Genomic DNA, 25,119 nt, shown 5'->3' on the forward strand with positions numbered 1-25,119 from the left:
AAGGCAAGCACGACATTGTCAGTACTCAAACACCGTTTGCTGAATGAATGCCTTAACCTGACAGAGCCAAGGTGTCTCCTTTTGGTGATAAAGGTATCATCGCAGGCATGGAACAAAAGGATTATGTAGCCCTCACACTCCAAAGCCTATCTTGTAGCAAAACCTCTAGAATGTGACCAAGTTTTCTAAAGTAAGATTTATGACTTGAGTTCATCCATCCTTTCTGGTTCCTTTCCTGTTGCTGTATTTACTTACTTGCCAAATTTTACTTGGCACCAGACTGTGCTAGTTACCATGGAGGATTCAAGAATTAGGAGAACACTTTTGACAGAAATGTGGACAGTCCGCTGGATAACACAGAAGTGGGAAGGAGTAAGGGGTATCGCCAAAGGTTCAGCAAGAGATAAAGTCTCCGTGAGGAGGAGAGATGAGTCTGAGAGACGTGAGAAGGCTGCAGTGACTCACTAGCAATGGGCTCCCTGTATACAGGACAGGCTGGAGACACCGTGTGCATCCCGGCAGGAGGGGAGGCCTGAGGGCGCAGCTTGGGAGGTGGATCTGGAAGGGGCACGAGGCTGGCGGTCCACGGTGGGATGACAGGACCAGCCCGTTCCACGCATGCTCAGACCCAGGCAAAATTCACAGCACAATTGTTTATGTGGGTTGTTCCAAAATAAAACAAAATAAAAAACAAAAAGATGTTCAAACCCAAACCATCATAAAACACCCACTTTATAACAATGCTCGCACCTGCCCCCAAATTCCACACGTACTATGATCTATCAAAATTAGAGATTTTAAATACCTCATTCTAGCATTTCTCCCAGTTGGTCACGGTCTTCTGTGGGTCACCTTCAAATTTACTTGCTACAGCTACGTCCCAGCTCTTGGCTAAATGCCACCCACACCTTCATTCACTTTGTTAATTCTGCTTAGAGGCCCACGTAGTAAGATTATATCTCTATCACTGTACTCATGGTATTTCTTCTGCTTAGGAAGTCCTTAGTTTATATCCAGATTTGCACATCCTTAAAGAATCGACCCACATACCATGGATAGTAAATCCTGCCTTTCCGGAGCTAATTGCACATATTCCTTTGCTCGTTTTATGTCTCATGCTACTCTTTATACCTCTCTGATTCTGTTTCTCGTAAAATCTTTGTATAATTGTTATAAAGCTTCTGAATGATAATCTTCTTAGAGAGATGGTGTACAGCTTTTCATATCTTGCCCAATTTACTTTAACTTAATTAAAACCTGGTATCTGCCAGCACCCATGAATGGCACTGAAGTACAAAATTTCAAGAGGCAAATACAAGTATTTGAATGAATCTCTGTCTTAGAAGTGATGACGGTCAAGTTGAGATTAGGGCACTTCTCAAATGTTGATGTGCTTAGAAATTTCCTGGGGATATTATTAAACCGTGTCTCCGGTGACGATTCAGTAAGGCTGGAAAAGACCATGAAGTTATGTTTCTAACAAATTCCCAGATGCTGCTGGACACTGGAAAAATGCTGAGTAGCACCAGTTTCGGGGGTAGGCTTGACATCAGAATATCACCACTACAACTTACTAGCATTATGATCTTAGGGTACCAACTTTCTTTAAGCCTTAGCACCCTTGCCTCTAAAATGGCAATAATAATGGAACCCCTTGGGACTGACGTTGGCAAAGGAAACAGCTGATTGACAAACGTGCTTCTGGCAGTGCCTGACACAGAGCATGTGCTCAAAAGTTAGCTGTCTGTGCAAGCCCTTGATGGTACAAACAAGTCAGCAGATTCCTACAGAGCAGGGTCATTAAACTGGGCCCGCGGGGTAATACTGGTGACCTAGGAATACCTTTCTCTCTTTTTTTCAGTGGCTGATAAATATCAACAGACTACTTTGCAGCATGAAAAGGATATAAACTTCAAATCCTAGTGTCACTGAAACATAACCACTCTTCTGCCTACAAACTGCCTATGGATGCTTTTGTGCCTCATCGGCAGGGCGGAGGGACGTTTAAATGACAAAGTGTATGGCTTAAATACTACATGGCTCTTTACACGAAAAGATTGCCACCAGGTGACCTCATCCATGAATTATTGAGACGGGAACCACCAGTATTTCCACTGCCTACAGTGACAATGATGTTCAGTGGCTGTCGTTTTTAACGTAACAAAAGGAATGAATGATTCTTAGAAACAAATCATTTTTAACAAGGAACCAAGATGAATTTGAGGGACAAGAGGTAAAATGAGGTTAATTACCGTCAAAGCTCCTCAAATCAGGAAATGCCACTAGATGTCCCAACCCACTTTAGATAACACAATATTTATTGTCCTTTTTTTGATGATAAAGCAATACACGTTTATGGTATTTGGAAAACACAAAATATGTACACAGAATATAAATCGGTCACATTCCCAGTATTAGAAATAACCATATTTAAACATTTTTGTTTTTACAAGATTGAGATGGTACTGTACAAAATGGCTGTATTTTTAATATGCTGTTTCTCCAACACCTCGTATACTGAGAACACTGATTCCCTGTCATTTGAAGGTGCCACAACTCACTCGATAATTGCCCTCATTATTTGATTTTAGGCTGTTTTGGGGCTTATTATTTTCCAGTGATGCCGTAACAAACACGCTTGCTTGTAATTGTTCTGCATATCTGTGATCTTTTTCCTGCTACGTTAAGTTACTACCATACAACTTTTGTCTAAATTTGTGCTCCTTCAAGGGAAGTAGAAGGAAAGGAAGATCAGAAACAAGGGTAATAATAACTGAGCCCGCCTCTCTCTCCCTCTCTGGTTTTCATTTCCAAACCACACCAATTCTGAGCATTTTTACCTAATAATAAGTAATGTTAAGTGGCATATTATCTTTCACCAACCATGATTTTCTTCCACTGACCCCATTCTTAAACTCATACCATTGCAATAAGGAAAACAGAATTCCCCCTTCCCTTAGAAAAAAAGGCAATAATCTTATCAAAAATATTTTATTTACAAAAAATTAATTATACTATACATCCTATACTGGAAATACATTGAATAATTGCTAAAATAAATACAGGCAATTAATTCAACTTTGTATAAGAATGAGAAAATTTGACATTTGAATGTTATTCAAAGCTTAACTTAGAACATAAATAGTTAAAAAGGCAAACTCAAGTTTTAGTCTCATTTATTGGCATGGTGTGTTTTTTCCCACAAGCTCTCTGATCAGTGAGAGTCTGAGTTTCAAGGCATGTACCTTTTTGTACTCTGAAGGTAGAACGTGCAGCTTTTTCTTAGGCAGGACAGATGTAACACTGATGACTGCGTAAGAAGCAGGAAGGCAGGGAGCACATTGTTTAACATGTCTCCATGTGTCTCTGCTTCACCACAATGTTGTCCATCCAACTATCCCTGCATTCTGAGTGTGTTTTTAACACAGGTCTACACAGCACCAGCTGCAAGGCAGGATCAGTCATGCAAAAAGTCAAGCTGGATCACTGAGAGCCTGGAGCAACTGAATGAACCAAGTTCAGAGCCCTTGGTTCATCGATTTCATATGTGCCAATGATTGATGTACTCGTTAAACCTTGATATCCTTTCTACTGTGTAGACACTTTTACATTAGGCCAAAACAGGAGATGAAGCAATGGTCTGTATGATTCAGGGGGGGAAAAAAAAGCCCTCCCTTGAAAGTAAAAGAGGACATTTGGAGCTTGTATCTGCCAGTTTTGAATTGGAATGTTTTCTACTTTTTATAATTTATCCAACTCGCCCATGTAAACATCATACTCACATATAAAGTGAACCGGCAAGCTGAAAAAAAAAAAAAAGACAGGTGAAACATGTTTAACATATAGGTAGGATCTGGTAAATTCAGGTCACAGTACAAAACCTTTGATACACGGCATAGTATTTGTCCAAATTATCCAGATAATTTTTCTACTTTCCATTTTCCTTGGCCTGGGAAAACACAGCCAGACTCTCCAAAGATTATCCATCTCTGATACTTGTGTTTTGTCCAGTGCTGGATGCCTATTTGTTTCCTTTCAAAGACTAGCATTCCCTTTTTTTATCTTACGAAAAAATTGCACTACCTTTGGCCTTGATTTTATATGATTTTCCTGTGCACACAGAAGTATGTGTTTTTACTTCCAAAGTGTGACAGTTATATTGGCCTTTTTCAAAAAAAAGTGAAAACAAAATGTTAAAATATTGAAAGTTTAAATACTTTTTCTTTCACAGAAATAAACTATTCCATTTTAAAGGTAGACAGAGAGACAAACATTTTATTCTTTCTATTGTGGACATCAGTCAACCACGCTTCACATTTTGGGCAGGTTTTTTTACGCATGAACTTTTTCAGAACTTATTTTATTTTTTACAACAAGGGAAGAACAGGTGTTTTTTTTTTTGCAGAGCAGTAAAATATAGAATATGCAAAATTTGTTTTAAAAATGGGCATACAAAATTTAAAAACACAGTACAATTACATCAAAAGACAGCACAGCCAACGGCCTTTGAAGTCTCCTTTGGCATTTCATTTGGCAAAGTCAAAAAAGGACATCCTTCCTAAAAGACCATCTATCCCAGCAGTCCATAAATTAGGTTGGCTAGGTGGAAAGAACTTTTCCTTGAGTTTCCAAATCCTTTTCTTCCGTAACCCACATAAAGCATGGCTAGTGAGGTATATTGGGCAGAACACTTTCAGGCGCATGCACAGTAAGGAGAAAGTGCATAAACAAAGAGTTCAACCCATTTTCATAGACATGACAGGCTAAATCTGAGTTTCTTCTCACTGATGGATCGTTTTACTTTGGCAGAATGAAAATAGACCCATAGAAACGTCTTTGTTCAAGTCCCAGCAGCAGTGATATGTCTCCTTTGGTGGCGTCATCTGATGCCACAATACTGAACGGCCCCAGTGGAACTAGGTGTGTGTGTGTGTGACTGCGTCCGTGACGCCACAGAGGATCATACGTCAAGCACCATGTCATACTGCTGTCCCTTCTTCCGCCTGCCACACTTGTTGATGAGAACCACATACAGTGTCAAAAGCATAACCCAGTAGCACGCATAGAGCAACGTTCCAACAATCAGAACTGTCTGCTTGGACTCTGAAAACGGCCTCTTGGATTCCTTATAAATGGTGAAAATCACACCGCCCAAGAGGATCGTAAACCAAACTGACACCGGAATGAGTCCTATGAAATTCACCACGATGGTTTTCCTTCCTGACGTGCCCCACCCAGCCTTGTTTATTGTTGCGATGGCAAACATCTTGGCAGGAAGCAAACTGGACATGTACAACACGGAGTAGAGGGACATGAAGACCATGACGATATTTCCTCTAAGGCAGCTGGCAAACGACGATTTGATGAGACCTACTAGCTGGACAGTTAGCAGGAAGAGGAGGATGTTCCAGATTTTGCCCCGGTAGAAGAGCTGGATCACTGTGGCGATGAGAAAGAAAGGGAAGAATCCGGTGATGACCGCCTCGTAGGTCATCCACAAGTGATGCTTGTGAAACCACATGGCGTTGTACAGCCATTCCCGGAAGTAGGACTTGCTCCAGCGGGTCTGCTGGTTCAGCCATCTGAGATACTCGATCGGGGTTTCCGTAAGGCACTTGGAGCGAGCTGTGTACTTGGTGGCGTAGCCCAGGCTTAGCACTCGGTTCGTGAGATGCCGGTCGTCTCCAAAGCTGCACTGGTTGCCCATGAACTCCTGGTTGTACCAGTCTTCCACAAATTCGTGCAGCAAGCTGTTTCTGTACATCCCCAGGGGTCCGCTGATGCACTGGACACACCCGAAATACGACTGGCAGGCCCGTTCTATGTTGAAAGCCATCCAGTACCGCACGCTGCTCAGGAACGAGATCCAGGAGTCATACTTGTTTAAAATCTGCGGGAAGGAAAAACAAGCAAAAGGCAGGCGTGAGCAGAAAACACCAACAAAGCCCACACCCTCCGGAGGCTGCCACCTGCAGTGAGGTCTGTTATTCCGTCCTCCTGCCGAGGCTCCCGCCCTCTCTTTGACATGGTTGTACTGTGTCTTCTCTGATGTGGTGACTACATTAATGGGTTGAGGTATGTGCGTGTGGGGGGCTTTGGTGGTGACTTTCCTTCTTTCACTTCTTCATTCTCTGTCCTTTGTGGCTATGTTTTCTACTCTTGCTCTTGGTGTTTTTTGGATAGTGGGAGTTTTTAGGCGCTCATTCTCGGTCTTGAAATTCCTCTCCCAGGCACTCTCTGATCCCACCGAAGGCCTGAAAGTGTTTCCGTCCTAGTCCCTCCTGTGTGGTCAATTCCAAACTGACCCCATCCATGGCTGCTACTTTTCCTTTTCCTTTCTCCACGCTTTCTTGCAGTGCCAGTGACAAAAAAAGTTTTCTGTGGCCTCCCTGCAAAATCTGATTTTGAAACACTACTTCAGACGTAAGCTACTGGAAATCATCAGCTTTTCTGGCAATATTTCCGAACCCTCTCCTCTGTCTTAATTTTCTCTGGTTTTGGTCTGGATTTTGCTCACTTCCTTTTTAATTGCCAATGGAATTTCTTTGCCTTCACTGTCAACCTGCATACGCAAAACGGGCCCTAGAGCAACACGATATCTAAATTTTAAAGTCATTTCCCAGGAGCATCTCACCTTTTGCTGAAATCTGACCTCGCATTTGCAAAGGCTGAAGTGCAGTGGCATGCTCACGGCCACTGCAGCCTTGACCTGCTGGCCTCAGGGGATCTTTCCGCCTGGGCCTTCCAAGTAGCTGGAACTACAGGCACGCACCACCATGCTCAGCTAATATTTTAATTTACTGTAGAGGCGAAGTCTCACCAAGTTGCCCAGGCTGATCTCGAGCCTGTGAGCTCAGGCAATCCTCTCACCTCAGCCTCCCAAAGTGCTGGGATTATGGGTGTGAGCCACCGCCTCCCGGCTAGGATTCTTATTTTAATCTTCATATATTTTCACATACTTATGCTTCCTTCCCATAAGTGTCAATGACATTAATATTTGTTTCACTAACTGTTTTTCCATGGACAGCAAATGACGGCAATCTTGGAAAGCCCACTTATCGTCTGTCTTTCTTACTAGCATACATTTAAGCTGCTGTTTTTCTTTTCCTCCTTTCTTTTTCAACGCAGCAGAATCAACCACACACTGACCAGTCTTTAAGCATGCAAGACATACAATCTTTTCCCACTATACTTCCATTTCTTCCTTCTCATAACTAGAATTCCAACAGCAGATTTTTAGCAGAACCCAGAGCACTAAGTTATGGCCCAAGAATATATGGTAAAAATCATCACACACTCATTTTATGCTGCATATAAATCAGCCACCACAGAACTGGGTTATACCCCAGTACTAAGCAAGAAAATCCACAATTATTTCAATGCACGCAGGGGGAGAGGCAGTGATGCGGGCCTGGGGCACTTGTGGACGTGTCTCCAACACCAAGAACCGCTCTGGGCACAGAGCGGGTGTGACAACGTGCATGTCCAAGACCGCTGCTAGGAGTGCCTCAGGCAGAGAGTGAAGCCACACCTGGACGTCTCCTCCGACACCCCCGACCATGGGGTCTTCTTCGAGAACTTTCACCATCTCCACAGACGAGGCAGGGTCCAGCATGGTGTCCGAGTCACACACCTGCGCAGAGGAGAGCAGGACACGAGTTAAAGGAAAGCAGGAGCCAGGACCGCCCCCGCTTGGTCAACACCGGGCACATCGGACGGCCCGGTCTTGTGGTCGTGGGGCCTGGGGAAGCAGGCGTCCCTTTGACAGCAGAGGGCCTGGGACACCGCGACCACCGTGAAGGCCTTCGTCCTCTACAAGCTCCACATTTAAATGAGTGACATCTCTGGGAGCACGGCTACGCACGATCTGCAGGGGACCGGCCTGACCTGGTCTGCCACAGACGTTCCTGATTTGGGCAGCGAACAGCCCATGCCCCCGTTAGCCAAGCTGGTCCTGGCAGACTGCAATAGCTGCTCACCCTCGATGGTTGTCCTTTGAAATTTGTGTTCGAGTTGCCTCAAGTAAGGCTTTCGGACAACTTGTCTTCCAGGTCTGCGTGGTAAGAAAGCTCTATGACATTACTGAAAGGAAGAAGTACTTAACAGAGATTTTTACCCCTGATTTTAATATGGCGCATGAAAGGCAGGAGAGCAATGATCCTACACATTATTATCTAGTTCTACAGCAAGACGTCCACATTCACTGAGTTTACAAACAACACTGCAGCAGGAAGCAAACCTGCATGGCCTTCAGGACACCTTTTTATTCTAATGTCTTAAGCGTGTATCTAACCCTTTTGAAAGGAGGTACTCATAGAAACCTAGAACAAACTTAGTTTAATCTTTTTGCCTCAGCACAACCACTTTTGCTTGGACTTCACCACTGACATGCTTTGAATCTAGCACTGGTTAGACATAGGTAGATACATTTCCAATAGGCAGGTTTTAGGAAGCATTCAGACATTGGACTGCAGGCTAAGTGGCAGCCTACCCCAGATTACCCTCTGGCTAATCTCCATCAGATGCAAGACAAGGACAGAGCACAGAAATGGTAACAGACCACCATCTGGTCAAGGAGTTTGCAGTTTGCGGGCTGCAAATGTCTGACAAGTCTCGCAAGAAAACCTCCTCCCCTTGTCTCCTCCCATCTAGCCCACCACCACGGCAGCAATCATGTGACTAACCCATCTACCTGCCTGCTGTCCATCACCGGGCGTCAGTAACTGCGCTCACCTGACCCTTCGTGAAGATGTGGAGCCGACCACCACCTTAACGACCTTCCCTCATCCCAGGGAAATGGTTGCAAGGACTCAACCACGAGCAGCCGCTTGGCCATGGCTAGACCGCTGCCACGGTTCTTGCATTCCTAAACGATGGTGTGGCCATGTGCGCTTTCAGCTATGGCTAGGCTGTGTTTTCTTGGCCTCCTTCCCTACACTGGGGAAGTGATCCTCTTTCTTTCTCTCTCTTTCTCTAATTTACTTTTAAATAACTCATGTCTTCTAATCTAACTTCTGTGCAATTCTTTGCATCTTTCTCTGTGTCACCGGATCGCACACCAGACACCCCTCACCCCCATGGGCCTGACCTAACATTCTGGAGGTCCCGCTGGGAGTGTGACCCTAACACCTTTGAATTTAAAAGCAAATGTTAATCACCTGAAGCTACTCTAGACATGCCAAATGTTTGTTTTGGGGGGGGGTTTGAGTCAGAGTCTTGCTCTGTCGCCCAGGCTGGAGTACAGTGGCACGCTCACGGCCACTGCAACCTCAACCTGCTGCCTGGGCTCAGGTGATCCTTCTGCCTCAGCCTTCCAAGTAGCTGGAACTTCAGGTATGCGCTACCACACCCAGCTATTTTTGATTTCTTATAGAGATGAGGTCTTGCCAAGTTGCCCAGGCTGGTCTCGAACCCCCGGGGCTCAGGCAATCCTCTCATCTCAGCCTCCGAAAGTGCTGAGATTACAGACTTGAACCACCACGCCCAGCCTCAATTGTTTTGCTTTGGTTTTTTTTTTTTTTTTTTGATTGGCGTCTCACTCTGTTGCCCAGACTGGAATGCAGTGGCCGCTCGCACCCACTGCAGCCTCTACCTGTTGGACTCCAGCGATCCTTCTGCCTCCGCCTTCCAAGTATGCGGAATTTTTGTTCACGCAACACCACACCCGGCTGATTTTTGGATTCAGTGTAGAGATGAGGTCTCGCCACGTTGCCCAGGCGGGTCTTGAACCTGTGGACTCAGGCAATCCACTCACCTCAGCCTCCCAAAGCGCGGGATTACAGGCTGACCCACCGAGCCTGGCTTCAGTTGTTTTTAAAGCAATCTTTCTATGGGCCAAAAAAAGCAATTCAGAAACCAAACCAACTACGACCTCAAGAAAACTGTTGGAACTAGTTTACACCCGCGCACCCCTAATAGATTTTGGAGGAGTTATAAGTAGCACTTTCCTTTCCAGCCGGATGTATGAATCCACTGAAAAACTACACAGAAGTATAAAGCAGATGTGAAAACAAACTATCACCAGAGAGTTTAGGAGGCCAACTGGGCAAAGGGCTCATGTCTGTGGAGCAGTGTACTTCACAACTCGGCTCCCGGCACTAGACGGCTTTCCGCAGGACCAAGGGCCTCAGGGGCTCCGGGGGATGGCCCCCCATGCATATGCGGGTCCACACTTAACAGGGTGTGCTGGCCTGATCCCTTCACAGCGTGTGCTGACGTCAGCTGCCAGCAATCGCCCACACCTAAAAGAACAGGGATGAGCCAGGCCCTTACCCTTCCACACTCACAGTCAGATTAAGCCACGCCTCTTCCCTTCTCTCTCCCTCTTTTGTGCGGTGGGTCATCTGCCCCCATCCTAACAAGGTTTGAGAGTGGCCCAGCCCACACATGTGTGTGCGAGCTGCCACTCAGCACCGAAACGAACTGCAAAAGGATCAGCCGCGTGCTTCTCTTAGGAGGAAAGGAAGGAGACGGCTGGAAACGGCCAGGTGGGCTACACCCCTGCGGGAGCCTCCTCCTCGCACACAGCAGAGCCACGTCCCCCTTTCCCCACTCCTGCACAACACTTGCTAATCGGACGGAGTATTTCCCTGCTGAGTGCAGCAAGACCCTGACAGACACCAGCTGACCAGCACCACGGTGGGACCGGCCGTCTGAGGGCTCCATCCAGGCGAGGAAGGACTGGCGGGTGGAGCCAGGGTCGTGCTCCGCCGCAACGCCCAATCTTCTGCCGCCAAGTCTGGCCACGCTGGTCGGCCTGAAGCAAGGCTCAGCCCATCTCTTTCTCGCAGAGGTACTAGCAGTAATCAATCTATACTGTGATCATTAACATTAATGATTACTAATTAATAATATCTTGGCAGCTCTCCAAATCACTCTGTAAAAAAGAGTCGGAATTTGGCATTCCAGTTTTGAGTTAAGAAAACAAGTGAACATGACCCATTAATAGAAGCGCAGAGTCTCAGAGTCGAAGGGGACTTTCAATCCAGGCAGCACAAGTCCCTGACGTGATCAGCCAAGGAATCTCGCCCAACGTTTCAAAAACAGCGTTTGCCTCCGTTTTACTCGTAGCTATTTTTCCCCGGAGAGGTTTTTTGTTCATGATGAATTCTGGCGAAAGTCGTAATTTAAATGCATTACTGGAACTCATGACTTAAGGAGTATACAGGGCATCTGGTTATTAGATGTGAACTTATCACCCCTCTAGGTTTAATTCCAGCAACTTTTGGGTTAACTTCTGGGTTTTTTACTTTCTTCTGCTTATTCAGAAGCACCCGTTTGCTAACGAAAAACCCACTTATTGTTTTTTTGACATTCCATTTAGGTTCAGCATAGTCTCACTTATTTTAAGAAAAAAACAGGCAGAAGCTACTAAGCATCCGTTTTTCATTGTAAAAAAATAAGATTCTATGCCAGGCACAGTGGCTCATCCCTCTAATCCCAGCTGCTCAGGAGGCTGAGGCCGGAGGAATGCTTGCGGCTCGGAGGTCAAGGCTGCAGTGAGCTAGGATTGCGCCACAGCGCTTAGGCCTGGGTGACAGAGGAAGGCCTTGTCTTTAGATAAACAGATATGTGGAATTGCATTTAAAAAATAAAATCAAGCTGGGCTCAGTGGCTCAGCCTGTCATCCCGCGCCTTTGGGAGGCTGAGGTGAGTGGATTGCCCGAGCCCGCGGGTTCGAGACCCACCTGGGCAGCGAGACCTCATCTCTACAATCAATCAAAAAATCAGCCAGGCATGGTAGTGCGTGCCTGTAATTCTGGCTACTCGGAAGGCCGAGGCGGAAGGGTCGCCGGAGCCCAGCGGGTCAAGGCTGCGGTGGCCGGGAGCGGCCGCTGCACTCCAGTCTGGGCGACGGAGGGAGACTCTGACTCAAAAAAATAAAAATAAAATAAAATAAAATCAAAAGGCGTTTGTAGCCAAGCATCCCGGGCCTCTGGAGCCTGGAAAAACTCCCTGAATGTGATGTCTTGCCTCTGCCTCGCCTTGCCTGCCCCTAGTTTGTATGTGGCAACAAACAGGGCAGGTCTGCAAGGAGGGCAGAGCGAGGTGAGGGCAGAAACCAACCCCCAGGCTCAGAATCCGGCATCCCGACTTGCGGGCACACCCACCTCTATTGACTCAAGCTGGAAAAGGTAGAACCAGAGAGCTAAAATAAGACTAAAAACAACAGGAAGGGGCAGTCCAGAATTCAGGTTCAAAGAACCCGGCCTGCCTGTGAGCAGGAGCGAGCCGGGGAACTGCCGCCCTGGAACAGCTGAGCTGAGGCCCCACGTCTGAGGTTCTGCACGTGCAAGTGGTCCTTGTCCCCCCAGTCCCAGCAGCCAAGTGCCAGAGTGCTCGGAGACTGTGCCCACGGCCAGTTCGGCTGTGTCAGGAGCGAAAGCCCAGGAATCTCTGGGGAGTGGACTCATTATCGCGGGATTTAAGAGCTTTAACAAATGTCAACTTGCGGAGGCTTCTTGGTGACAGAACGCCAACGAGAAAGCCATGGTCTGTGCCTGTCTGTGTATTCCCGGACACAAGGGCCCTTACAAGGGCAGAGAGCATCATTTCAGCCCTTCTTAGAATCTGCACAGTAAGAGAAGGACTTCTGGCTGTCCCCTCACGGATTCAGAGCAAGTGCGCTACGTCACGAATGCTGGCTGCAGCTCTAGGCTAGACTGTGTGAGACAACCAGGCCACACAGCTCACGTGTTTCCTCACAAAGCTCACATAAGGAAAATGACAGGACCAGTTCGCACACAGGAAACAGAACGAATAGAAGCATCTCTCGGGCACCGAGAGCACAGCTATCATTTGTTGAGACTATGTGCTTTCTAGCGAGATTTCTCACTGGGAGATATGGAGATATGGAGCAAAGTCACCACTTTTGAGGACACAGAATGGAACATGTCAAGATGAGAAGGCAGTCCTGAGAGAAACCAGCCACCTCAGGGTCACCGCAGAGTCACTGGCTCGAGAGTAGACCTCCTCGCTCGCCTGGCTTTCCTGTTCGGCCAAGAGCCACTTCCCGGCTTTCCCTCCTGTCTGCAATGGGGTGGGCAAGCTGAGGGCCCCAGGTCAAGTCCAACTGCCACCTGGGTTGATCTGGCCTGCGGGCTAAGAATGGCTTTATGTTTTCAAACAGCAGAACGACTGTCAAAAGAATACGTTGTGACACACGGGAATTACATGGAATTTCAATCTCAGTGTCCATCGATGAGAAGGTTGTGTTGGAATTCCGCCATGCTCATGTGCTTACTGATCCTGTACGGCCGTCTTCACACCCCAAGGGCAGGACGGAGCAGTGACAACAGGGACCACACAGCCCGCAGGGCCTGGTATTTACCACCTGGACTTTCATAAGCAAGGGTGCCAACTCTAGGCTCAGAATAACTAATTTCGGGGGAGGGCTCTGCTTTCCTAGAAATAACAGCAAAGTTGAGATTACATAAGTTGGATGCCCCCATTTTAATTGGGTAGATTTTTTTTAATTTTTATTTTTTGAGTTGGAGTCTCACTCTGTCACCCAGACTAGAGTGCAGTGGCTGCTCCCGACCACTGCAGCCTCGACCTGCAGGGCTCCGGCAATCCTTCCAAGTAGCTGGAACTACAGGTGCACACTACTACGTCCAGCTAATTTTTTAAAAAAAATTTATTGTAGAGATGAGGTCTTGCCAAGTTGCCCAGGTGGGTCTCAAACCCGCAGGCTCAGGCAATCCACTCACCTCGGCCTTCCAAAGCACTGGGATTACAAGGCTGAGCCACCGAGCCCGGCAATTGGGTAGATTTTTTTAAAGTGACCTCCACTGCCCTGTGTTACAAAGAGCAGTGGCTGCATAAAGTGTAGAGTATTAGCCAGCCAGGTCTTCTTCAGCCAAGACCCTGCCCATTCTAAGAATAAGTGAGGCTGGGATCGGTGGTTCAGCCTGTCATCCCAGTACTTTGGGAGGCCGAGGCAAGTGGATTGCCTGAGCCCACAGGTTCGAGACCAGCCTGGGAAACTTGGCAAGACCTCGTTTCTACAATAAATGGAAAAAATTAGCCTGGCATGGTGGTGTGCACGTGTAGTTCTAGCTACTTGGAAGGCTGAGGAGGAAGGATTGCCCGAGGCCAGCAGGTCAACACTGGGGTGGCCCTGAGCCTGCATGCCACTGTACTCCAGCCTGGGCAATGGAGTGAGACCTTAACTCAAAAATTTTTTTTAAAAAGTGCCCACAGAATGCAGACATCTTGATTCAAGTGTTGAGTCCTGCGTCCTGACCCTGAGCAAGACCTTCCACCATCATGGCACAGTCATGAGACCCTGCACATAAAAGCACTTTCTGCATTGTGAAGGACCGCAGAGAAGCAACCGATCAGTGTAAGGTGATAAGCTTTCATTTTTATACTCTAAGTAAATCCATACCCAAAGGATCACAGCAATCATCACCACAAATAGATGATCCAACAGCGAGTGTCACTAAAAGAGGACAGGTCCAGTGGCTCACACCTGTCATCCCAGCACTCTGGGAGGTTGAGGCAGGAGGATCGCTCGAGCCCGGGAGTTTGAGACCAGCCTGGGCAATATGTGAGACCTCATTTCTACAAAAAGTTAGCTAGGTCCCATGGCACACCTGCTGTCCCAGCTACCTGAGGGCTGAGGCAGAAGGATCATCCAAGCCCAGGAGGTCAAAGTTGCTGTGAGCTGAGATCCTGCCCACTGTACTCCAGCCTGGGTGACAAGTGACACCCCAACTCAAAAAAAAGGGATAATCACTGAAAGAATCATAGAAATTGATTACATACAGAGAATCTCTTATATGTATAAGCTCAGATTCAACTGGAGCCATCCATAGCCCTCCTGTCCATTTTTACTTATCTCACTGATCTTAGAGCTAGTTTACATCACAACAATCTAAAAATTCCCCTCTAGAAATTTTTGTAATGTATTCCACCAAATGCCACCAAATGCTAAGACCCACGTCTAAACGCCATGTCTCCAAGCGTCCACTTTTTTCTAAACACCTCTCTTTTCAGACTGACCGATGGATCTTCCTCCCTGCTTCCTTCACCACTTCCAAGGGCACCAAGCGATGACAACACAGCATAAGAAACCTCTTAATAGCTCTTGCGGCCTTAGAGGAGGAAATAGGTTCAGCATAAGTCAAGACTCCTGTTGCTACTGGCTTCATCTTCTCCCTGCTTGCAAGGCTTAGCTGTTTCTTAATGTTGACCCTCATCTTGACCGTGACCCAGCGAGACTCTCTCTGAGACACGCTCTGCGGAGTGTGGCATTTGCTCTTGACCCCTGTCCCCGCTTAACCAAAACGTAAGTGAAAACTCCTCACACCCCTCCCTGCCCCACCTTCTCTAAGGAAAGGGGGTGAGGACCAGAGCAAAGAAATTCACAAATGGTTACTTGCTAGCAAATACGAGAGCGTGCCATTTTCCCCGAACGCCCAACAGTGCCACACCAGAGTGAACGCTCTGCTGAAAAAGATGGTAGGCCTTGCAGTTAAAGTGAGCTGGGCCCGATCCACCATCAACCAGCTATGGGACGGTGGGCTCCCTACCTCACCTCCCTAGGCCTCCACTCCTTAGCTGAAAAATATGGACAACCATCTTGACCTCAGAGGTTTGTTGTCATGGCTGGTTAATGAGACAATGGATGTAAAGCCCTTCGTAACGGCTAGCTCATAGTAAATGCTCAAAAGCACACATCATCTATACTGAGAAGGGAGAAACCCGAGCCAGAGGTACAAATTCAGGATGTGAGTTCGAGGACAGAAGGGGTCCCTCTTACAATGACTGTAAACAGAGAGGCAAAGCCCACAGGTTGGGCTGTTACTTCAAGAAACCGAATAATCAGGGAACAGGTTGCAGCTGATTGCGAATCACTGGTGACTTGAGGAGCGAACCCCTGGGGTACAACGTGTGAAAGCTCGTCCAGCCCAGGGCAGCCTCAATCCTGGGGGCCTGCAGAAGCGTGGGTGGTCTCTTGACTGGGCGTCTGCTCATCGACCCTGGACTGGCGGCCTGTGCTGCTGCTCAAAACAGGAATGTTATCTTTGGTTTTGGACATACATATGTGTAGCTGCCCAACTTTTATTCTCTAAAGCTGGACCCTGGGAACGGCATCGTCTGGTGGAAAAGAGGACATGCAACGGTAGTTTCTGTGGGACCAAAAACATCACGACACGGGGGAAGCTAAACAGTGAAGACAGAAAACAACCTTTGCAGAGAGAGGCTGTGATGCACACTTGTTGTAAGCTTTCCCATAACCAGAAAGGTCAACCAAAAGTTCATAGTGTGTGGCCATTAATTATGTGATACCAAACTTCTAATACCTGATTAATAGTGAATATTACTTATTTTTCTTGCTTTCTTTCTTTTTTATGTATTGTAGAGACAAGGTCTCGCCAGGTTGCCCGGGCTGGTCTCAAACCTGCCAGCTCAGGTAATCCACTCTCCTCGGCCTCCCAAAGTGCTGGGGTGACAGGTTGAGCCGCCGAGCCCGGCCTATAATTTTCTATTCATACGGAGTCTGGATGAATGGGATTTACAGCCAAGTTAACCTGCCTTAGATTAAGCAACAAATACAAAATCTAGAGTTGTAGAGGTGCAAACACCCTTTGAGTGAGGCAATATCGTTCTCTGAGAAAAGATGCACTTTCTTTTGTGGCAGGGATGGTGGATGGGAGGACCCTCTTCTGGACGCTAACTTGGTTTGCGGTGCGGGACCTCATGTCTTCCAATAGAGTCAGACACAGTCAAACGTGTGAGCGGTCCGGCACTGCTTTGCTGCTCTTCTTAAAAGGAATTGGGGCCCGGGCGTGGTGGCTCAAGCCTATAATCCCAGCACTTTGGGAGGCCGAGGCAAGAGGATTGCCTGAACCCGCAGGTTTGAGACCCGCCTGGGCAACTTGGCGAGACCGCATCTCTACAATGAATCAAAAAATTAGCCTGGCGTGGTAGCGCGTGCTGTAGTTCCAGCTGCTTGGATGGCTGAGGGGGAAGGAGTGCCTAAGCCCAGCAGAGCAACATTGGGGTGGTGGTGAGCGTGCCACTACACGCCAGCCTGGGTGACAGTGAGGCTCTAACTCAAAAAAAAAAAAAAAGGAGTTGGGAAGCTGTCAACCTTCCTTGACAGAATGAGTTGCTCAAATTCTTATAAAATAATTCCCACCTTTAGTCACCCAATAACCTCTTCCAACCACGAAAGGAGATATTGGTTCTTCTCTTGTCCTTTCTAGGAAATCTTAAACAGAGTGAGACATAAAAGGTGCACAACCCAGGTAGCAAGGTGACTGGAAGAGCGAGAGCTCTGCCAAACGCGGTCACCTCAAAGCCCAAGTCCCGAAGCCGTGTATTCCGAGTGTTAATTAAGAATTCTCATTCTCAAGAAGGGAATCAGGAAAGTGCGTGATGGTGGCCTTCAATCAGGGTTTATATTCGAGAACTCAATTTGGGGGAAAGGGCAGAGAAAATGTGAGAAAAACAAGTATCTGATAAATGAAAAGACAATTCTGATATCCCTTTTGATCGCACTCTAGCAGAGCCTCAGTATGTTGTCAGAACGAATTGAGATGTCAGAGGAGACAGGGTGCGGTGGCTCACCCCTATAATCCCAGCACTTTGGGAGGCTGAAGCAGCAGGGTTGCTTAAGGCCAGGAATTTGAGACCAGCCTGGGCAACACAGATCCCATCCTTACCTAAAATAAAATGGCCCAGTTGTGTTGGTTCGATCCCAGCACTTTGGGAGGCCGAGGTGGGAGGATCGCCTGAGGCCAGGAGTTTGAGATCAGCCTAGAAAACACAGCGAGACCTCATCTCTGCAAAAAAATCAGTCAGGCACGACAGTCCCACCTATTTGGGAAGCTGAGGCAGAAGGATCACCTGAACCCAGGAGGCTGAGGCTGTGGTGAGCTGTGATTGTTGAGTGGCACTCCAGCCTGGGTGACAGAGTGAGATCCCAACTCAAAAAAACAGGTATCCGGGGAATTAAACCAGTACTGAGCGCAGGGCCCTAAGCTGGAAGGGGTCTTAGAGTTCACCTGTTCTACCAGCTCTATGGATGATATATCGGAGGCCAGGCCCATAGTAGGCAGGTAGCAGAGCTGGGTGTGGAATTCAGGTTTCCTTACTCCTACTTCGGTGTACTCTTAGTCTTATCCTCCAGAACGAAGTACTCAACACTGGCCTTCAGAGTATTTCAGTGCTGTAGGCTTTCTGCACACGTGTCACATACATCTGATCGTCGTTACTCACGAGAGTCCCGTTCCTCCAAGCCTCTGGTCGCATTTTCCTCTACTGATCAGCACATACCCGTGCGCTGACTGTGCTGTTTAAACGCGCCTTACTCAATAATATTGTTGATTCATGATGATTGAACTCAGGTAACACAGCAGGTAAGCCATGGCTGGAGGAAGCTCATCGACCCCAGGCCCACCCACCATGGCCTTCCTGTGCTCAGGACCACTGGGCTGTCTGTCAGCACTGGCTGGGAGACATTTTAAATTCCCAAGCAAGCTGGGCTCGGTGGCTCAGCCTGTAATCCCGCGCTTTGGGAGGCCGAGGTGAGTGGATTGCCTGAGCCTGCAGGTTCGAGACTCGCCCGGGCAACTTGGCGAGACCTCATCTCTACAATAAATAAAAAAAAAATAAAAAAAAAAATTAGCCGGGCGTGGTATCGCGCGTTTGTAGTTCCAGCTACTTGGAAGGCTGAGACGGAAGGATCGCGGGAGCCCAGCAGGTCGAGGCTGCGGTGGCCGGGAGCGGCCACTGCTCTGCAGTCTGGACGACAGTGGACGAGCCACTGAGCCCGGCCTATTGTGTATTTTCTACTTAGAAAATCCCTAGATGCACACATCTAGGGCTATACTTCTTCTTTCCTTTGTCACACAGATTCAGGGACTCTTAAGTTGTAATATGCTCAGGCCTGTCATCCCAGCACTTTGGGAGGCCTAGGCGAGAGGATTGCCTGACCCTAGGGGTTTGAGACCAGCCTGGGCAACATGGACCTCGTCCCTACAATAAATCAAAAAATTAGCCAGGTGTGGTGGTGCATGCCTGTAGTTCCAGCTACTTGGAAGACTGAGGTAGAAGGATCACCTGAGCCCAGCAGGTCGAGGCAGTGGTGGCTGTGAACGTGCTATTCACTGCACTCCAGCCTGGGTGACAAAGTGAGACTCTGACTCCAAGGAAAAAAAAAAAATGCAGAAAAGTAAATATAATCTCAAACTGCTCTAAAAAGTAAAAGAAAAGTAGCAGGGTATACATTGCAAAGTATTAATCTACTGATCATGTATTTGTTGCAAATAATTTTAATTTTGCTCATTGTGCTTTTTCATACTTTTAAAACATGCTACAAAAAAAGTGTGCTACTTTAGTGAATAAAAAGCCAATATCAACCCTATTTTGAAGAGGTAAGCAAGACTTTTGCCCTATGTTAAGCCATACCCAGAACAGGTCAGAATCTGCCCTTTCTGGAAAAACAAAGTTTCTCTAGAAAATACATCGACTTTGAACTTTAAGAATCCTCCTCATTCTTCTTCTTAAACAATCTATCATCCCTTCATCTTCTTTTCTGTCTTTTTTCCCTCTTCTGCTTTTCTGCCTCCCCGTTCCCTGCAAGCAGCCACAAGCACTATCAGGTCGACCTGCTGCCACACTGGTTTCCTCCTCGACCAGAACCTTCTTAGGGTCCACAAAGGCCTAGCCGCACAGCTGAGCGATAGCACCCAGCGGAGCCTGGAGACGAGAGCTGAGGCAGAGGAGAGAGAGTCGCTGGGAAAGCCTGACTCCTGAGGAGACCAGAGGACGAGCCCCAGAGGTCCCAGCAGCGCAGGTGGGCAGGACAACCTCCAGGCAGGAAGCAGGGGAGGGTCTCCTCAAAGCCGTGCAAGGAGAGCAAAGATGACCTTGACAGCATTCAGACCCAGCCCCTTCGACTTGCTGCTCCTGGGAGGCAAGGTCATCTGTTAGTCGTTAAGCAGGGAGGGGTCTGGACAGGGCTCTGGGAGAGCGGGGAGGGTATGAAATAACAGGTCATGAGAGCAACAAGCAAGAAGCATGTCCAAGACGGAGTGAAGAAGGCTGGGGCGCGCCAAGGGCCCAGCTGCATGGGAGCCTTCCTCTGGCGCCTCTCCACAGTCAAGGCGGTCTCCTCAGCACTTCTGAGCAGACGGCCCGTTCCTTCCCAGCCGCTTTCTCTCCTGTGTTGCCGCCTGAACTTTGCTTCCTTCTCTTCCCAGCCAGCCTGCACTCCAGTCCCGTCTCTTGAAACGCTCAGTGGCCAGCATCTTCCAGCCCCCTCCTCTACGGCCTTCTCAAACCCTCGGTCACTCAGAACGAAGACGCGTGTCTAGCGTTGAGTCTGGGCCCATGAAACTGCCATGCTTAGAGGTCGAGCATGGTTGAATATCGGGACTTCATGAGGGATGGCGGGATAGAGTTGCCAGCTCCGGAACGCTGAGAGCTCTGCAGGCGTGTGTGAGTGCTTGGAACTGGCGGACCGTCCCTGGAGGCATCGGGCCTAGTTAAAGGCAGCTGCTGGGGCAGTCTGGCTGGGGGCTCCCCCTTCCCGGCCTGCGGGAAGGAAATATCTCAAGCCTGATTAGGGCTCTAGCAGGAAGCCTATTCTAACATTTCATATTCTGTATTGCTTTTTCCTGGACAGGCACAGTGTAAAGTTGTCAGGGAGACAAAGGAACTCAAAACAAGAAGGATGGGAGAAGAGGGCTCGGGAGGAGCAGGTTTGAAAAAGAAAAAACACACACCACGAGGCCTCGATGAGAAACGACAAATGTAGCCGTTGTTTTAACAAAGATTAAAGGAAAATATCGAAACAGATGTTTTTTCATTTCAGGCTCCAGCTTCACTTTCCATTTCCTCTCTAAGTTTCCCAGTCACCCTTCTCCAAGTGTCCCATCACCCCTCCCCAAGTCCCAAGGTTGTCCTACGTAAACACTGAGTGTCCTGAGATAACCAAGCCACCCTACCTGTGAAAGTTCGCCTGTCAAGAAGTTAGGAAAGCTTGGGAGGGTAAAAAGACTGACGTGCAGATTATTAGCAGGACTGCCTCCAAACGCTTCGGATGTGAGCTGAAAGGAGCCCTGCGGTGGCACCTGAGAGATGCTCTCATTCCTGAGCAAGGACTAGATGATACTAGAATAACAGTAACAGAAAAAGAGGTAATCATACGAACAACAATGTCGTAAACAACTTTGGCTGAACACTTAGAACACATTCTTGGAAAGAATTATCTCAAGCCACTCGTGAGATCAGTTTATTCTGTCCAGAAAACTGAGGCTCAGAGGTCGTCTTGCTGAAGAACAACCAGCTAGGAAGACCGTGATTCACACCAGAGTCAAGTGACTGCAGAACCAGTGTCCATCCCCATCTCATTACTCAAGAACCGCTGGGCATGCCTTTGTGGCAAAAAAGGGCCCCTACAAAACAGGATGGGTCCTCCAGAAGCTAGAAGTTCGCTTTGGAGAGCAGAAGAGAGTCCCACAGGCCTTCTTAAACCAGAGACACACCTCCCTTCCTGAGACCATCACGGCCGAAGCCTAACGAAAGTATCTCTAGTAAAGCAAAACTAGAACCCTCTCAGGGACCCTAAAGCAGCGAGGCTCAAGAAGAGAGCCTTGGGGCACACTGGAGGGGGGGAGCCCTAGAGCGAGCTGTCGGGAGCGCACGAGACCCCGCCTGCCTAGTTCTCAGGCAAGCAGACGCCATCGCCCCTGTCCTCAAAGGCCAAGTGAGCAAGTGAGGTCATGCTGCTTGGGGAGAGGAGTAAACTCGACTGTGGTTTCGCTCTGAGATGCTTTATTACTTTTCCTTTCCAGGTCTTCGTTCTTCCTCTCGATTTTGAGTCTTTTGCCCTCTTTAAGATCAAAAGTGTTCTCGCCACCCCCGTTTTGCCCCGGCTCTGCGAGAGGCATTTTATAGCCTCCCTCCCGCCTGCAGGTTTTCCCAAGACCCTTCCGCTCAGACAGACACTATTTTCTTACAAAGCCGGAGCTTTTCAGAGTGCTGGAAAATGATGCTGGATTTGAATTGGCAGATCCAAGGGGGCAGAGAAGCAGGGGGAGGGGCAGGGAGGAAAGGAAGGGTCTCCTGTCAGAATAATCTTGAATTTGAACCAACAGCACGGCACAAGTTCAGCACTTTCATAGATAGTCTTAGCAGTTCTACAAGACTTTTTTTCTCTCTTCCCAAGCGTGCTTTCAACAGCCACGCTGTTTGCAGAGGCACTGAAAGGCGTACTGTGTGCAGAAGGGACAGGGATGGGCCACAGCGCAGGACGGGGAAGCACAAAAGCTGCTTTATGTCAGAGTGTGTTTGCCCTGGCGGGAGCCGAGACCTACCTGTACGTAGTCCACGCTGCGTCCCAGGGCTCGGAAGGCCGTGTACATGACCTCTCTCTTTCCACCCCACTTCTGCATGACGCAGACGCTCTTGTTGGACAAGACCAGCTGGGTGACGAGCTGCGCGCTCTCTCGGTGCGACTCCTCCGTCTCCCCGGGCCCCTTCTCGTGGAAGTTGTTCTTCCAGACATAGGTGGCGGCCTTGTCCCTGCCCATGACCTCGCTGAAGATGTCCATCATGTAGAGGTCGTCCTCCGAGTTCCCGTCGATGACCATGACGACCTTGATCCCGGGGTAGGTCAGCCTCTTCACAGACTGCAGGCACTTCCGCAGGTAGTCGGGGTCCTCCTGGTAGGCAGCGATGCAAAGGGCCACGGTCTTGTTCAGCTTGATGGGCGTCTCCAGGGACTTCTTCATCTTCCGGTGCTCCAGGAAGGCAAACAGGCTCTGGATGACGAGGTGAGATGCTAGGAAGGCGCCGTACAGCCCGAAGGAGAAGTAGTAGTTGTCTGTCTGGACGAACTGGTAGCCGACGATATACGCAGCTGTGATTCCAAGGAGGAGGGAGACTCCAAAAAGCGTGGTTCCGATTATCCTCAGGATGCACAGAAACCTCTCACAATGCATCTGCAACAGAACCAAACGACACTCTCAGTTAACCGCCACTGTCCAGGCCTGTCCTACCCACAGTGCCACAGGCAGGCTGCTGGTGGCAGCTCTCAGCAGTCCCACTCGGAGCGTCCAACTTGCTGCGTGGCCTTCTGCACCTCGGTTTGCTCACTGAAGAGGTCGGGACGGGAATGCCTCTGGCACACCCCAGAGGGTGGCTTCAGGACCAGACAGGGTGGTCGCACAGGGTCTACTGGACAACCAGAATGCCTTCAAAATGCCCCGACGCATCGCTCCTGGTGGGTGGGAGCATCTATCCAGGCTGCACGCCAGAATGTGGGCAGAGCCAGGCACAGAGCCTGCGTTTCCTGCCCCCTGAGGCCGTTCCTCTGCCTGCACCGCGCACTCCCCTTGGCGCCAGGCGCTGACCTGTGGAAAATCCACAGGAGGTTTGGCTACATTTCTCGCGGGACTTCACCTCCTCTCCAGGGCAGACCCCTGGGCTCACACCCTTCCCACACGTCCGGCTGAGAGTAGGGTCAGGACATCTGGATCCTAGCATCAGCTACTCTGGACTTTGAGAGAGAGGCCATACCTCGCTGTGCCTCGGGTTTTGCTTCCTCTGTTCAATAAGGGATGTTAGACTGGACTATTTCCCAAGTCCCTGCTGACATTAAAACTCCTCCATCCCAGCCGGGCTCGGTGGCTCAGCCTGTCATCCCGTGCCTTTGGGAGGCTGAGGAGAGTGGATTGCCTGAGCCCGTGGGTTCAAGACCCACCTGGGCAACTTGGCAAGACCTCATCTCTACAATAAATCAAAAAATCAGCCGGGCGCGGTAGCATGCGCCTGTAATTCCGGCTACTTGGAAGGCTGAGGTGGAAGGATCGCCGGGAGCCCAGCAGGTCGAGGCTGCGGTGGCCGGGAGCGGCCGCGGCACTCCAGTCTGGGCGACAGAGTGAGACTCCAACTCAAAAAAAAAAAAAAAAATCCTCCACCCCTAGCAGTTCTGCAGAAACCTATCAGGGTTCCAGTAACTCTGAAAGTCACCCTTTTGTTCTGAGGTCTGTCTCCTCCATCTTCCACCAGCAACACTAGACAGTTACATACTGGGGATCAGGAACCTTACTACAGCACAATAGGAACACAATAAATGTCGGTAGAAATAATGAATATATTAAAGAAGAAATAAGCCAGGTGGCTTATGCCTATCATCACAGCACTCTGGGAGGCAGAGATGAGGATTGCCTGAGCCCACGGGTTCAAGACCAGCCCGGGCAACTTGGCGAGACCTCATCTCTGCAATAAATCAAGAAAAACTAACCAGGTGTGGTGGCACGTACCTGTAGTTCCAGCTACTTGGAAGGCTGAGGTGGAAGGGCCACCTGAGCCCAGCCGGTCGAGGCTGTGGTGGCCGTGAGCATGGCCCTGCATTCCGGTCTGGGTGACAGAGCGAGACTCTGGCTCAAAATAAATACATAAAGAAAAACAAAGAAGAAATAGCATCGCGCTTACTTCCAGCAGGTGAGTTTCCAGCCTGTTAAACGTTGGAGCACAGTAGACCTGAGATGCCTTTCCACTCAATAACAGCCAGTGCTGCACTCATCCCTAAACACTGTGTATCTTCTGCACAAAGTTTCTACAGCCCAAGGAGAGGGAACCCATTTTCCTGTATTTCTCATGACATTTCCAATGCTGAGCACTGAAGCCATGCTTAGCAAACCTTTTTAATTTTATTTCTCCCCCCGGAATTTCTTTGTTTCTCCTCTTCTCAGAATGAACTATGATAAGGGACACAATTGGTATAAAGACAGCCTCTCCATCTTCATTCCTTCCCATCAAGTTGGGGGGGGTCTTCTCATTATCTACAAACATGTAGTACTTAATCCTTTTCTTTAATCCAACTAATTTTTGACAGCTGAACACATCTATTTTAAATGAAAACTTAGGCTAAGGCATCATCTCTGCAAAGCCTCTTGCCTGACGTGCTATACAGAGCCTCCCACGAACCAAAACCACCAGCCTTGACCCAGAGGAAGGAAGTCACAGACCAGCTGGGAATACCGGCCTCGACACTCAGGCAAGGAAGGCATGTACCAACCCTGAAACGGCCTCACGCCACGTGGAAAGGAGCCCCCGCCACCCAGCCATGCCAGCCTTGCCCCATGTGAAAGGGAG

The 25,119-nt window shown here is 48.6% G+C and overlaps 1 protein-coding gene across 1 annotated transcript; it reads right to left on the minus strand.

Annotated features, from left to right (window-relative positions):
* Window positions 1-4,260: 4,260 nt before the first annotated feature.
* HAS2 (hyaluronan synthase 2) lies at window positions 4,261-22,963 on the minus strand. Its single transcript, XM_008056607.1, has 3 exons — window positions 22,335-22,963; window positions 7,532-7,633; window positions 4,261-5,890 (listed from the first exon to the last, which is right to left on the minus strand). The coding sequence occupies exons 1-3, from the start codon at window positions 22,959-22,961 to the stop codon at window positions 4,961-4,963; spliced, it is 1,659 nt and encodes a 552-aa protein (XP_008054798.1). The 5' UTR covers window positions 22,962-22,963; the 3' UTR covers window positions 4,261-4,960.
* Between the last annotated feature and the right edge of the window lie 2,156 nt (window positions 22,964-25,119).

This window comes from Carlito syrichta, unplaced genomic scaffold (genome assembly GCF_000164805.1).
Source record: "Carlito syrichta isolate Samal-C Ts95f unplaced genomic scaffold, Tarsius_syrichta-2.0.1 Scaffold302416, whole genome shotgun sequence".
Lineage (NCBI taxonomy): Eukaryota > Metazoa > Chordata > Mammalia > Primates > Tarsiidae > Carlito > Carlito syrichta.